The 16282-nt window shown below is 37.6% G+C and overlaps 2 protein-coding genes across 2 annotated transcripts; both read right to left on the bottom strand.

The window, feature by feature from the left end:
* Positions 1-1037: 1037 nt before the first annotated feature.
* Positions 1038-5627, bottom strand: LOC130741145 (uncharacterized). The gene is made up of 9 exons (XM_057593953.1): positions 5313-5627; positions 4748-4899; positions 4390-4477; positions 3265-3883; positions 2589-2642; positions 2222-2319; positions 1926-2051; positions 1702-1791; positions 1038-1411 (listed from the first exon to the last, which is right to left on the bottom strand). The coding sequence occupies exons 1-9, from the start codon at positions 5379-5381 to the stop codon at positions 1283-1285; spliced, it is 1425 nt and encodes a 474-aa protein (XP_057449936.1). The 5' UTR covers positions 5382-5627; the 3' UTR covers positions 1038-1282.
* A 1063-nt stretch (positions 5628-6690) lies between these two features.
* Positions 6691-7741, bottom strand: LOC130741146 (dehydration-responsive element-binding protein 1E-like). The gene has a single exon (XM_057593954.1). The coding sequence runs from the start codon at positions 7651-7653 to the stop codon at positions 6979-6981; it is 675 nt and encodes a 224-aa protein (XP_057449937.1). The 5' UTR covers positions 7654-7741; the 3' UTR covers positions 6691-6978.
* Between the last annotated feature and the right edge of the window lie 8541 nt (positions 7742-16282).

Raw genomic sequence — 16282 nt, forward strand, 5'->3', positions numbered from 1 at the left:
TTTGTTAAAATTACAATTTTACCATTAATGAAAAAAGTGTTCTTCGTGTTTTTTATCAAAAGTAAAAAAACAGAAAATAAAAACAACTTTTTGTTGTTCTCTAAAATCTGTTTTAAAAACAGAAATATGGAAACTGTTTTTAAAAACAATATTAGAAAACATATTTTATTCAAATAAATTTTATTGTTTTTTAATTTTTTAAAACAGAAAACTGTTTTTAAAAACAGTTATCAAATAGACCCTATGTTTTTTTTTCTTTCTAAAACTTTAACTCAATTTACACTTATGCCCAGAGGTTTGAGTTATCTTACAAATAATTGAGCTGGTTATTTTGTCCATTCAAAAATGGTGTCATCTGATATCTTACTCCTTCACAAATTCCCTTTCACGTAAGTTAAGAAACCCCATTTTAAAATGTGATACAATCAAGTGAACTAAACTTAAATTTTGTACAGTTTTGTTAATTTGAGTTTGAATGAATAGAAATAATCGCAAATGATATTGTAAATTATTATTAATTTTGTTTATAAAAAGGAGTATTTGTAGAATAGAATAAAGCAGAATTACATTTTTAGAAATGCAAGTGATGGTTTGAGTCGACATACAGGTTAGCGGTGATTTTTAACTTCTACAAATATTTGTGGTGGTTAAAGTATTAATCGTCACTATATGCATGTATAATGACTCTTACTTCTCAAGATAAGAATACTAAATTGAACATCACATAAACCGGAGAAAGTAATGAAATAATAATAGATCATGGGTATTGTTGTAGTTTAGCTTCTAAACATAAATTAGTTGAATGGAAAACCAAGTCTCTTTCTTCTACAACAAACTTAGGTTTGGATCAGAGTAAACTTACTTTTAATTAACTTAACTTTTGTTCAACAATGACTAATTTTTAAACTCAAAACTACTTTGGATTTAAACGAAATTTTGGATGCTCTGACCTTAGAACAAATAACATAATTCTTCTTCACCTCATTTTATGGCGTGAAAAAATAGAATAGCAAGTTCAAGGCAAGATTGCACCACACTTAGACGACAATTGCATTTATCCATAGCAAAAAAGGACTTTAGCCGACCAAAGTCCAAAAGCCAACCACATTCTTCTCTTACGATACATAAGCAACAACCTCTAAAGACAAAGGTTTGGCAACACATCTGAAAAATGGCAACTAAAAAAATACGAATTTTTTGGAAAGGAAAAATTGGAATCCTATCCAATATCCGTTTACATTTAAAGGCTCAAGGGGGCACAATAATCATGACTCTTGTACTCTCAAGATGTTGGAGCATATTCTTGAATAGTTGAAGCCAGTTTGTTTCGATCATCTTCTGTTTTCATCCGGATCAAAAATGTTCGTGCAACAACACTATCATTATCTCCACCACTTCCATCAGGATTACCCTATAAAATTTGACATTCAATTTTTTGTTAGATATTCATATTCAATCATAATGAAATAAAAAATTGAGGTTGAATACAGAAGAATGGAAATGAAGGGAAGCTAAGCTAAGCTATTCAAATAACATGGTAAAGCAGCATCAGGCATGGCAAGCTAGTCTAAACATTTGAAGACTTTTTAACTCTTTCAATACGGTCTTTGTATGTTTTAGCTATATTGAACCTTTTTTCCAGTGTCTGCACACAAGTTATCTGAAGTATTTAGAAAAACATGCAATCCTCCAGTGTCTTACCGAAGTATGAAATATGGCAACAACGGAGTTCTTCTGTAGATTTGTCTTGATTCCTGGATACAACAAGGCATTGAGAAGAATTTTCCCTACCTGCCAGCAGTTAACAGAAACAGAAAATGCAACAGTACATAAAATTCTTGATAAAATAACTAGTGATCACGTTAACGAGAATTCCCTCAAAAGACAATAGCATAAAACACTAAGAAAAATATAAACGAACGAACCTCATTTCGAACAACAATTGTAGGTTTGGACTCTCGGGTAGCCTTGCTCACACCCTCTTTGCATTTAATAGACAGTTGGCCCATTCCTTTATCTTTCCAGGCATCATTATCTGCTGGATCACTTGACTGGACATGCCAAGGGTAAGAGACAATAAAATCATTGGAACGAGCATAACAAGTTCAAGTTGGTTTCAAACAAGAGGAAAAAAATAAATATGCTGCTCCAAAATTATGGTGACATACGAGTCAGCATAAATTTTACACTTGAATGTTGTATGATTTTAAAAAGAACATACCTTCACATAAAGCTTGCACTTCGCTTCATGTACAACTACTACACCTTTCTCTTCAGACTTCTTCACTGATGGGCTGCTAGGCTGCTCCTCGTCATTATCTGAGACCAAATCAAGAATGTTTTATTACCAACCCTAAGAAAAGTAAGCAACCTTCATTTATAATCATTTAAAAAAGAACAATTTCAACACTAAACCATAAATAAACATTTCTAAGAACCTTCTTGCATCAGAAAAGGCACAATCAACAAATTCAAATACAAAGTAATGAGAAGGATAGGATAATACGCATATGCAATGAATTAAATGAAAAAGCTTATAATGACTGAATGATGGCTAAAGTGAAAGGTTTAAAGCTAGGAGTCCTCACCACCATCTACATCATCTGAAGCGCCATGGTTAGATGGAGCTGAACTTTGATTTCCTAAAACCAAAAGACAGAAAATTAGCAGCCAATCATAAAAGTGACATAACTTTTGGTATAAAGTTGAACTGGATAAAATAGATGGCAGGAAAGACTATTATGAATGTAATTTTAAATTTACTAAGTGCTAACCTTCATTGCTATTGTCAAAAGTTTTTTATTTTACAAACTCGTATGCATAATGCAATGTGAAGTTCCATTAATAACATGAGAGAAATGTGCAAGAGATAGAGAACTAGCTTTGCTTAAAAAAAAATGGGACACATAACAGATCAGAAAAATAGCTAAATCTTTCCACAGCCACAATTTATTGTTGGATTCCTAAACCAGCTTGACATAAGTTCCATGACTATGACATGGATATCTGTCATCTAAATTGCAAAATATATATATATATATATATATATATATATATATATATATCCTGTATTGATCAACATTTTATGCTTTTGAATTTAAACGAGTATTACTAAGAGACTTATTTCACCCCTGGAGTGGCATGCATTCAAGCACTAAATAGTTAATGTACCACAAATGTGACCCCATTCTAGAGTTATTTTCAATGTGAGGAGATATCATGTTCATATTGGATACTTTCTACAAAAAATCAGAAGAGACTTACCAAATGCAAAAACGTTTTGACTGTTTGAAAATAATCCAGGGGTCCAAGAACTAGCAAAAGTTGTAGTTGTACTAACAGGAGGAGACCCAGTTTTTTCACCAAAAGATTTATTTTCTTTGTTTGATACCTCAGGCGAGAAGCTCTTCCCAGCAAAAGTTGTAGCTGTACTAACAGGACTAAATCCAGTTTTTTCTCCAAAAGCTTTATTTTCTTTGTTTGATACCTCAGGTGAGAAGATCTTCCCAGCAAAAGTTGTAGCTGTACTAACAGGACTAAATCCAGTTTTTTCTCCAAAAGCTTTATTTTCTTTGTTTGATACCTCAGGCGAGAAGCTCTTCCCAGCAAAAGTTGTAGCTGTACTAACAGGAGTAAATCCAGTATTTTCTCCAAAAATTTTATTTTCTTTGTTTGATACCTCAGGCAAGTACTTTTGCCCAGCAAAAGTTGTTGCGGTACTAAAAGGAGTAGACCCAGTTTTTTCTCCAAAAGTTTTATTTTCTTTGTTTGTTGCTTCAGGAAAGAACTTTTTCCCAGCAAAAGAAGTACCACCATCAGGAGCCAAAATTTCTGCCTTGGTTGCATTTGCTTTGAGCCAGCTGACCACATCACTAAATTTCTCCTGAAACAATATACACCCTATACAAGGTCAATTTTTCAACTATGCATGACTTGCACCATTACTTCGCATGCTTAAGCAGCAACATTATTCTTACAGAAAAAATGGGCATACATACAAGCTAATACTACTAACTCAAGGAATCGAGTAACTAGAAAAAGATACTCGAGTATAGCCTTAGATGCTATCCGACCAATAAACTGAAGGAGTGGGAACAGGTGAAAGTTTTCATATGATACCCAATATGTAGATAATAAAAAGACTCCAACTCTTGGGAAAACATACAGAAATGATATTATTATAAACATGGATTGTTACTTTTCAAGTTGAACGTCATTGTTTTCACATATGCAGGTGTCTGTTAGTGTACAGGAAACAACAATACTGACATGAGAGCAGCTTGTAAATATAACCTTCATTAACATATTTTGCTACATATAGTTAAACAGAGTAAATTAGAAATACAAGCTATACTTGTCTTCAGAGCATTAAACAACATGAAGAATTACCATAATGCTTGAAGCATGATCGAGGTAATCTCTTACACCATCTTCCCAGAGCTCATCAGGATGATTCTTTAGTTGTGTTTGAATCCAGCTGTGTAGAAGACATGCAGAATAAAAATGAGAAAGGTGATGTAATATAACCAACACAACTTTCATGACCACAGAAACACAAAACACTTTAAGACTATACATATCAAAGACATTATGATGTACATCAACCACTAATGAATATTGAATAAGCTTAACCCAAATAATAGAGCAAGAGAATGAATCCTCCAATTATCATGACGAAATCATGTTTTTGTTGACAGAACAATTGAAGTGAGGAAATAAAGTAAAAGCAAAATTGTGTTGACTGAACCTTGCAAACTGGGTATTTAAAGCTCTCACATGCTGCTGTGATGACTCTGCCCGTTTCATATCCAAAGGCGGTGTTGAAACCGTTGGTTGTTGGGACGGTTCAGCCCTATGGGCATCAAACAGAGATCCTTCCATTACTCTTTTATTCCGGAACTGCATTATTTATAAATCGAGGTATAATTAGCTTCACATAAAGGCAATACTTAAATAGCACAAAGTAAGCACGATTGAAATACCCATTTAACCTATCTACTATTTTTCCACTTACAAGAGCAATTACTCTTGAATCTACTGCCAACAACCATTGAATTGCATATACAGAGAATCTTATAGAATGAAAATTTCAATCAAGCATATTATTCAGAACCCACTCTACCAGCTACAGTAACAAAAATTAAGTGCCAAAAAAACAAAATACTTGAATGGTTTGAAACTAGCTGGAAAATTCTCTCCTGTAAAAATTGGGGGAAAATTGAAGCTAAAAGCAGAGAAATAAAATCGAATCAAATTCAATACGGGATGAAAGTTGAGAATGAGAAAGGTGCGAGCGAGCGAGTGTTACTTACGGCGGCGGTTTCCGTGGTATCGGAGTGGTTGGGTTCCGACACGGCCATACGCTTCGAACCTCTCATCATCGTGTTTGGGAATTAGGGTTTCTGTAGCAGGTAATTACTATTGCCACCAGTTACAGAGGAAATCGAGAATTTGAAGAAGACAGTGAGAATTCGATGGAATGGAAGAAAAGAGAAAATTCTCACTCCTCTTCCTTTTCTGAAAATCAATAAAATACCAAAATTTTCGAAATAATTTTTCTCAAAATTAAATGCGTCAAATCAAATGGATCCGTTGGATCGGGTGGGGAACACACTTTCAATTGGGGCCGTTCGATACGATGGTGGTAACGATTAGGGTTTACAGTTGCCCAGGGAACTACAGAATTCACATGGAGTTATGGACATTGACGAGCACGTGCTTTGCTGATTGTGTCGAATCGGCGCCGACGAGAGCCACATGTTATGTTTGTTAAAGCCCATCATAATAATCTCAAAGAAAGTCCGGCCCAATACGACCAAGGTAACCTAACCAAATTTGTCGGTTACCTCCTTTCTCAGATCCAAAAAGACACTAATTTCAACAACAACAAAAAAAAATGACAATTTTCTTGTCTATTTTTTTTTCTGAAATATGCTACTCAGCGACGCCTCATTTACTTGTTAAAATTTATGTGACACGCAATTTAGTGAGATGAAAATGAATTTCAACCAATAAATGAGACAACGTTGGAAAGTGAGTGTTGTACAGAAGAAACCCCAACGGACGTAAGCCACCGGTGTAGCAAGCCTTGGTTGCAGCGACGGGTAACGCCTATATCGCAGCATCCTAGTTCCTTTCCACGTTTTCCAAAAATTTACTCATTTTAGTGTTTTTTTTATTTCCTTTTGAGTTTTCTTTTAGTTTTTTATCGTAGTGATACAATTCGAGTTAGAATACGGAAGATCTGGAGGTTATTGTCGTATGTTGCTTTTTGGTTTCTTTTTGAGTTTTTTTTTTAGGTTTTTATTGTGACAATACGATCTGAGTAGGAATACGGAAGATCTAAAGATTGATATCGTCGGTGGCATTGTCATCTTCGCAAAAGAAGTGGTGGTGGTGATTGTGGGCAAAGAGCGTGTAAGTTGCCGGGAGAAAGGTGGTGTAGAGGAAATAAAGGACCATAATGAATTAGTTTAAATATAATTAGGGTCATAACATAACATAATATTGAACAATTGGGGCCAATAATTAAAATACATTGTTTTTAAAATTAAAATAACATTAAAAGCTGCAACACTTGTGATAAGAAGAAATCTTAGCACTGTTACACTAACGTAATGATAGGAAGAAATCTCTATCAAGGAGGAACAACTATGAACTATTAAGGAAAAAGCTAAAATAATCTAAGAATAAAATAAAATGAGGCGATAACCAATTTTCTGGCCCTCTTTATCTTAATAGAAAAATATCAACTTGTACATAAAATTAAGAAGCTAACTCATAGAGCTAAGGATAAGTCCAAAACATAACTTCTTCCATTCCTAATATGGGAAGATAAGCACACAGCTAGAACTACTAATTTTGGGCTAGAAAATAATCAAAGACTTTTTGAAAAGGCCTTCATAAAAAATATCCCAAAGACACTTCAGCATCTCAAAATCAATAACTCACATATAGGGCATCCACGTGCCAAATTGGTCAAAAGTTCCACAGTGACACTCCATCATCAAACATCTCCACGTCATTCCAGTCCCTACCATCTCTTGCAGGAGGTGGAGGAGACAGCAATGGACCATTCGCAATGCTCATAAGCAAATCATGAAAGTCTTCAAATTCCGGCACCGCCGCCGCAACCTCTTCTTCCCCGTACATCATCCCCTGTTCTTGTTCTTGTTGCTGCTGCTGTAGAGTTTGATTCGCATCTTCCATCACCTCATTCCCAGGCGCGAATGACTCAGCCGCCGCCACCGCAGCCCTCCTTATCTCATCCGCATCGGTTGACGCCGGCACCGTGAGCAGCCACGCGGAGTCGGCAAAATTAAGGCAAGCTGATTGCCCTCGGAGAGCAAGCGCGGCGACGTCGTGCGCCCTCGCCGCCATTTCGGGTGTCGGGAATGTCCCGAGCCAGATCCTCTTAGTGTCGTTAGGAACTCGCATCTCGCAAACCCACTTGTTGGAGTTTCTCTGCCGCACTCCTCTATATACAGGGTGCCTGGTCTCCTTGAATACTCGCCGCCCAGCTCGCTTCTTTGGCCGCGCCGATGCCAATACCACTTCCTCTTCGCTGCGGGTGGTGGTGGTGGTGTAGGAGCTTGTTTCTGGCGACTGGTAGCCGTAGTTGAACTCGTCGAATGTTGAATTGAAAAGGCTCATGATCCAATTGAGAATTGAAGATTACTACTGTTTGGAATGGGGGAATTCGATGATCTTGTTGGTTTCTTTCAGGTGATTGATTGCTGAATGGTATTGATTTAAGTGAGGAAGTGAGTGTGTGTGGAGTTTATATAGCTTTGGCTGGACCGCGATGAAGACACGGATATAGAAACGGTTGAGTTGTCTCCCAGTGGGCCAGCGTAAAGGGGAAAGGCCACGGTTTTCACCACTCACTCAAGTACTAGTACTATAATTGTTCACTTTTCTTAGATAATAACATGAGTAATGAACCAAACTATGATGTGATATGATAATAAGTAGAAAAAAAGAGAATAATGTTGTGTTTGAATGGTCTCTGCACTATTGGTGGTTCACACATTATAGTTCAACCAAAGGTGGATGAATTTCTTTTTGATTCTAAAATGCTTTATAGATCGTTGGACTGTGTCTACCTTTATTGACTGTCAAAAAGTGAGAAGTTACTTTTTTACCATTTTTATTGATCCCCGTAAATTTGGATGTAGACGCGATGGTTGGTTGATGTATTTGTTTCACAAATTAAATATTTAATAGCCCGCTAAAGGGGTGTACATGGACTACGTCTTTGGTGGGTCAGTTAAAAACTGACTCACGGTGCTACACATAAAATTTTAGATGTAGTGACAATAATACCCTCAATTTATTTATTCCTTGGACAATATTATCCTCATCTTCTTCACTGGTTCTCTGCACTGTGCTAGCAAATCTGAGAAAATCTGCTTCTTTTTCTCAACAGCTTATCCTTCTGACTTATGTGGATGATGATGACCTCATTCCAAAACCAGGTGATGGAGATGAATCTGATGGTGGCTTAGAAAACATAGATGAAGAAGAACAACCCTCTTTATTTTTTCTCATCCTTTTCTGTGATTCAAGGGATTGAACCAACTGCTCCAACTCCTTCATAAAATCTATTGCACCCCAATGATTGAAGCTTGGTCACCCTGTTTCATGAGAGAAAAAGGAAAAAAAGATTGGATTTTTAACATGAATAAAGCAAAAGAAGGGGATTTGAAAAAATGGGTATGTCAATTTGACTCCATATTTCAAGAAAGATAAGAAAATAGTTGCATACCCTTTGAATATATTGATTCTCCACATCTTCAAGCACCTCAAACCTCCCCTACCCAGATCCTCTTCCATGAGTCCCAAGAATCAGATCCAAAAAAAGCACTGAACTGAGCAAAAGTTTCAATTTTTTGTTTTAGTTTGGCATTCAGTTTGAGTGTTTTTTAGGCAAATTACCAGATTAAGTGTTACTAAGGTTGAGTGAGAAGATCAACACATAAGAGAGAGAAAGAGACGCGCAAGGAGAGAGAGCCCAGAAGAGAGAGGAGGGTTTGTTGATGACAAAGATATTTTAGTAAATTCAAATTTCTACTAACTTTAATCTCAACCTGTCAATTTAAAATTAATATATCCAATGGTTGTGAATAAACTGAACCACGGTGGTACAGTTTTTAAGTGTACCACCGAAGCCAATACCGTGTACATGCCTAAAATGAGAAAGTTAGAAAAAATTAGAGAAGAAATAAATGTATATTTAAGAGGTGTATGTAATATATTTGTAATTCACAACACTGATTTGTATGTCACTTTATGACATCCAAACATGCATTTTACAGGTGTCTTTTACCATTACCAAAAAAAAAACCTACCGTATTTTGTGATAGTCTAAAACAATCACAAAGACATAGTGCATGTATATGTAACTGCTGTAGCGTGAGTCACAAATCATTTTTGTAATGATCCATGTATAAAAACTTGATTTTATTATTCCTCCGAATTAGCAACAAGCACTTGTTGACACTGGCTAAGGCGTCTCCCACTACTGAGTCAGGCTCAAACTCTATAGGGAAGGTAATTAAAACGTGTTTTTATTCTTTCCTCATTGTTATTTTTTGTTCGTTTGTTACTTTGTTATAGTGAACAAAATAATAAGGGTCACTATCATCAATTCATCTTATCAATTATCATGGCTTCCTAGACAGCTCAAGTCTGCTACTTTTCAGTACTACTCCGATTATTAAATATGTTGATTAAATAAATTTAACAGTTGAAATTACGTAACATTTAAAAAGATTTAATAATAAAAAACAATTAAAATGGTTGTATGACAATTATTTTTCTCCACGATAACAGATTCCATACTATGACTCAACCTACACAAAGCGTCAAAGGAAATTTTTTATAATTTAAAAAGGCATATCATCAATTAAGTCCACTTGATCTACAACCCATAGATACCGACTTTATTTCATTACTAACCTCTTGTGTCAGCTTAAGCAGACGCTAAGCAAGAGGCCCAAATCCAATGATACAACGAATTGCGTTGGTCTAGCCGACACTATGTTGAATGAAGAGGGTTGTCCCCAACCACACAGCCATACATTCACTCTTATCTTGCGATCGTTGTTCCTCGTTGTTCTAACCTCATGCACAACCACCATCGTCGGAACAACCACAAACCGCCACCTTGTCTTACAACGAGCTACCCTTTGCACCTACTTGAGTTGTTGTAAAAACTAAATTTGATAAAAGAGAATTTGAAAGACTTAAATTTGATAAAAATATAATTTTGAAATGAATAAATTTGATGGAAGAAAATTTTGAAAGGACTAAAACTGATGTGAAAATTACACGTGGTCATCTATATGTGATTATGATTATCACGTAGGTTGGTGTTTGAATAAAAAATATGTTATGACGTTATAATAATGACTATTTCTAATTAAACAAATTTTTAGGGACTAAAAACTATACATTTTTTATACATTTTTTTTATATGAATCATTTTAGATTAATATATTTAACCCAATAAGTACGTTTTAACTTTTGAGGAAGTAGTATATTGCAGTGTCTACGTGATAATTGATAATAATAATCTCCAAAATCCATTATTCCCTAAAAAAAAGTTTAAACAGAAATTTAGATGTTCTTAGGGTTGGCAATAGGCCCCGTGGGTGAGGGTTTGGTCATTTCAACACCCAAACTCAAACTTAACACCCAAACCCAAATTCAATATGGGTGCAAAAGTTAAATCCAAACCCAAACTCCTGGGTTTCGGGTAACCCGAAACCAAACCCAAAACCCAATGTGAGCACCGAACCGACAAAAAATCAAAAATATCAACCCGGAAACAACATGTATATAAGAGAACAACATGAACATAAGCTGATTAAACCTCATTATCATTCCAATACAAAAGAAAAAATATAGTTCATGAACATAAGCCTACTTAGTAACTTTAAAAAAAACTCTACTTAGTAGCTTTAATAGTATATATATAAGGGTTGGTAATTACATGCATAATACTTCGGATTTGGGTTTGGGTGCGAGTTTAATCAATCCCACACCCACACCCAAACCCAAACATGTTTTAAAATTTGGGTGAAACCCAAACCCAAAGAAATCGGGTTTCACCCACAATTTCGGGTCGGATTCGGGTTGAGCCCCGCATGTTTGAGTTTTCCTGCCATCTCTAGATGTTATGTGATCCTAAATTATGATAATCTCCAAAATTCATTATGCGAGCCTCTTATTTGCACTTTGCAGAGCTGATGATGAAAAAGACACTAAACATATTTTCATCATTAAGCACGTACTATTTGTTTTCCACGCGCGCACATTGGAAAGCAAAATATTTCTCGGATGGAATTGGAAGCCACTGAAATTCATTTTTCCTCCACATTTCTTAAGGAAATCAAACAGTGTAAATTGTTTCGCTTCCACTCTTTTCTCTCCTCTCTTTTTCTTCCATTCATTTTTTTTTGTCAATGTGAACTGCATTATATTACAAAAAATTATATCTACATATTACAATCCAGAGCACAAAGGCTCAGATAGAGAGCCTACAGAGGCGTAGAAGCCCAAAAACCCGGCACCCAATATTGCACAAGCCAAAAACAGATATAGCAGAGATAAGGGGCGTGCTTGGGGCCAAACTATCCCAGGACAATACAACAACAAACAAGGTGGAGACGAGAGAGTCCAAGACAGAAGTTCAAGTACCTAGACCCCACTCCCTACATGCACTAAAGTCCCAAAACCACAAAGGGGACAAAAGACGCAGGGAAAGGAGAAATAGAAAACTAGTATCACAACTACACAAGAGGTAGAAAGCAATAATTGAGGCTGGTGAGATCCAGAACTAGATCTAGATGTGCGCCATGTCCTTCTGTAGAGCGTTGCAGATCACCATGGGAGGGCACCCGGACCAATTCCGCCCAAGGTTGCCTTCCAGGCAGCTTTTTGCAGCCAGATGGGCTACAAGATTACCTTTTCTTGGAGTCTAGGTAAAGGCACAATACTGGAACCTCAGTCTTATCTCTATTATGTCTTCCACGATGCCTTTGATGGTGCCTACTTTAATTTCCCCTTTGCAGGCCTTGACCAGCTCTGAGCAATCTGATTCTATGACCACTTTGGGATACCCTGTGTTAGCCATAAAGGAGATAGCTTATCGGAAGGCCAAAGCTTCCGCTACCAGAGGGGAGGTAGTATGGATTCTACTTGCCCTAACAGTGATAAGAAGGCCACCACAATCCCTAACAATAAGTCCAGTAGCTCATTGTGCTATGGAGTTGGAGAAGACAGCATCTACATTGCATTTCACAAAGTTTGGGGGAGGTTTGCACCAATGTTTAGGGATCTGGTTCCTTCCACGCGCTGGCTCTCTTGGCTGTTCTTGTGAGGTACTCAGAGCAGGGGGAGACACTCCTTCACATTTTCTCCAAGGGCACGCAAGGCCTCACCAATTGTCCACGCAGGGTCTGGCTTTTTGTTCTGAAAACAAGCGTTATTTCTAGTCTTCCATATGTGCCAAAGAATTTGCTCTACCAGTGAAATTTGCATGGTGGCATGGGAAGGGTATGGATCCTGATCAAGGCGAAGGAAGAGATCTTGGAACCACTCAGAGAAGGAAATATTAGCTTGGATCGCAGGGGCAAGGTGAAACGGAGAACCAAACCAAACAGCTCTGGCCTAGCTGCACTCCAAGAAAGTGTGGATTGTAGTTTCCTCTTCCACTTGGCACACTGGACAAAGGGGGTCTGGACTGAGGTGACGGTGGGCCAAATTGTCTTTAACAGCCACTGCATTATGGCAAAGTTTCCAGCAGAACATTTTGACCTTGGTAGGAACCCTGGCTTGCCACAAGAGGTGCCAGGTTTTGGATTGAATATGTGCAGAGGAGGAGGGGGATGCTGAGAGGCTCTAGCCATGGCATGGGCCTGCTTGTATCCTGATTTCACAGAATATTCCCCATCTTTTGTTAATAGCCAGATCAAGCAGTCCTTCTCGGAGGTCCAGCTAATGGGAGTTTGTAGGACTTGTAGAGCTTTGTTATGTGGCAGGGTGGTGTTAACTTGCTCCATCTTCCACGATTTTGTGGTTTGATCCATGAGAGAGGCCACTTTTGTGTCACCTAAGACTTAAATGTCAGTTAGTTTTTCCCCTGAGCTCAGCCACCTGTCCTTTATAATATTGATATTCTGACCATTACTCACCATCCATTGACTGTTCTCACTAATGTGGTTTCTACCGTGCAGCAGGCTCATCCATACCCACGAAGCATTTCTCCCTTTAGCTGCATTACAAAAATCTCCATTAGGGAAGTAGATCCCTTTCATCACTCGAGCCCAGAGAGATTGAGGTTGTTGAGTAATCCTCCAGGCTTGTTTGGCAAGCAAGGCTATGTTGAGAAGCTCAAAGTCTTTAAATCCGAGCCCACCTTCTGGTTTACTTTGGGTGAGGACTTCCCATTTTCTCCAATGGATTCCTCTCTCCTTATGGTTTGGCTTCCACAAAAATTGAGCAATTTTTACGCAGAGCTTTTTACAGAAGCCAATCGGTATCTTAAGGATTGCCATAGCGTAGCTTGGAATAGCTTGGAGTACGGCCTTGATGAGCACTTCCTTGCCGGCTTGATTAAGGAGCTTTCCCCTCCAACCCTCTACCTTGGCTATCACCTTCTCCTGAATCCATAGAAGTGCAGAGGACTTTGGGTCGCCCCACTCAGCGGGGAGGCCGAGGTATTTGCCAGGGGTATCCCAAAGATTGACATGGAAGATGTTTGCTAGAAGAGTCTTCTTTTGGGAGGGAATGTCTATACCTGCGATAAGACCAGATTTAGAAATGTTAATTCTTTGACCTGAGACCATACAATACGCTTGCAGAATTCTTTGGATCTGGAATATTTCCTCCTCTTTTGCCGTAGCAAAAAGAAAGGAATCGTCGGCGAAGAACATGTGGGTGAGACCCGGGGCATTCGGAGCAGCTTTCATGCCCACAATCTGTCTTTCTTCTTGAGCTTTCGATAGCACATGGGAGAGGACATCAGCTAGAAGGATGAAGAGGTAGGGGGATAGAGGATCCCCCTGCCTTAGGCCCCGTTGTGGTGTGAAAGCCTTCCCTATGTAGCCGTTCAACTTGATCCGATAAGACACGCCTTTCACGAGGGTCATAACCAGTTGGACCCATCGGTTAGGGAACCCATAGGCAAGTAGAGTGCGTTCTAGGAAACTCCATTCAACTCGATCGTACGCCTTACTCATATCCAGTTTGATGATAACATTGTCCGCCTTCCTTCTCCTCCTCTTCAAGGTGTGGAACATCTCCTGTACAATAGCAAGGTTGTCCTGTATCAACCTTCCCCCTACAAACGCATTTTGAAAGGGTGATATCATGGAGGGCATGTGAGGTTTCAACCGGGTAACCATGATCCTGGAGAGGACTTTGCTGATGAAGTTTGTACAGCTAATGGGCCTATACTGCCCTAATGATTATGGGTGAGTAATTTTTGGGACCAAGACGATGAGGGTTTCAATCATGGCATCAGCGATAATCCCCTCTTGGAAGAAGGAGTTCACAGCTGAGCAAATTTCCTCTTTGATCGTAAGCCAATTCTTATGGAAAAAGAGGCCATTGTAGCCGTCAGGGCCAGGAGCTTTGTTTTTACCCAGGTTGAAAATTGTTGCCTTGATTTCAGCTTTAGTCACTGGAATGAGTAAAAGGTTCTTGAGGTCCTCTGAAACGATGCAAGGGATTTTGTTGAGACATCCCTCAGAATTATGGCTGCCCTCAGAATTAAAAACATTATGGAAATACCTAAGTGCTTCTTTGTTCAAGTTCCTTTGTCCTTCAATCCACTCCCCTGAGTCTAGCTTTAGCCTATGGATTCTGTTTCTACCTCTTCTGTGAAGTGTAGAGGCATGAAAGAAGTGTGTGTTCTTATCCCCCCATTTCAACCATTTGATGCGAGACCGCTGCCCCCATAATATTTCCTCCTGTTCCCATAGCGCTGCAATTCTGGCTTTGATTCCTTTTATTTCATCCCAGTCTATTTGAGAGTGGTCAACAAGTTGGATTTGGTTGAGTCTTTTCTTCAGAGCAAATATTTCAGTATCTACCCTTTTTAATTTCTCTTGAAGTTTTGCACCAGTTTGGTCCATGGGTATTCACCTCCTTGAGCTGGGGCCCAACTAGCTTGGATAATTTGGCCACATTCTTCCTCCTCTTCCCAGAATGCTTCATAACGAAACGATTTCCCACTGGAGGCTTGGGGGCAGCACTAGAGCATAATTATGGAATGATCTGAGGAGATGCTGGGGAGTGCAGAGGCAATATCGTGGGGGAAGGAGCTTCTCCAGTTCCAGTTTCCCATTACTCTATCAAGGCGCTCTCTCATTATCATGCCCTGTCTTGGATTAATTTAAATTTTTTACAGCTTTGAAATTAAGTAATAAATGAACGTTTATTTATGCAGAGATAACTAATACTCTCCCCGTTCCTATTTAACTGACTACTTTGAGTGGAGACACACATATTAAGGGTTTGTTTAATTTTTTTGATTGTTAGAAAAAGTGAGGATTATTTTTCTATTTTACCCTTTAAAGTATGTGTTATCTCTCCTCATTTATTGTGCTGACAAGGACATTTGTTGTAAAAACATCATTTAATGCTCTATTGAAATGCTAAGTGGACAGTTAAATAGAAACAAAAAAATTTCTTCAAAGTTGACAGTTAAATAGGAACAGAGGGGGTAATATAAAAAAACTACTGCAATCAGTGAAGTACACGGGTATCTAAACAATATATTAAAAATACAACGCAAATAAATGAGGTTGTCTAAATGATCCATGAGAAAGTTTGAGTTAAATAATCCATCATCCAATCACAATTTTTTTTTATACAAGCAACAAAAGAGCATTATCCAATCACATTGAAGATAAGTTCGAGTTAAATAACCTATCATCTAATCATCACTTATCTCAAATGTGATTGGATGATGAGTTATTTAACTCAAATTTTCTTATGGGTCATTTAGACAACCTAAAATAAATTGATTGAGTTCTTATCTTTTGAGGTAGGATTACATTTGGTTCTGCAAAATTATTTTTAAGAATGATATAACATTAATATATTTTTTTTTCAAATTCTAGAAATTAGTGACAAAATATATATAAAAATAAAATAAAAATATTTAATAATTATTTATAATATTATTTTAATTATTTGATAAAAGTTATTCATGTAAACTTTTTTTTGAAATTAGTTATTCATGTAATCAGTAATTTGTAGAATGCATCAA

This window comes from Lotus japonicus, chromosome 2 (assembly GCF_012489685.1).
Source record: "Lotus japonicus ecotype B-129 chromosome 2, LjGifu_v1.2".
NCBI classification, from domain to species: Eukaryota; Viridiplantae; Streptophyta; class Magnoliopsida; order Fabales; family Fabaceae; genus Lotus; species Lotus japonicus.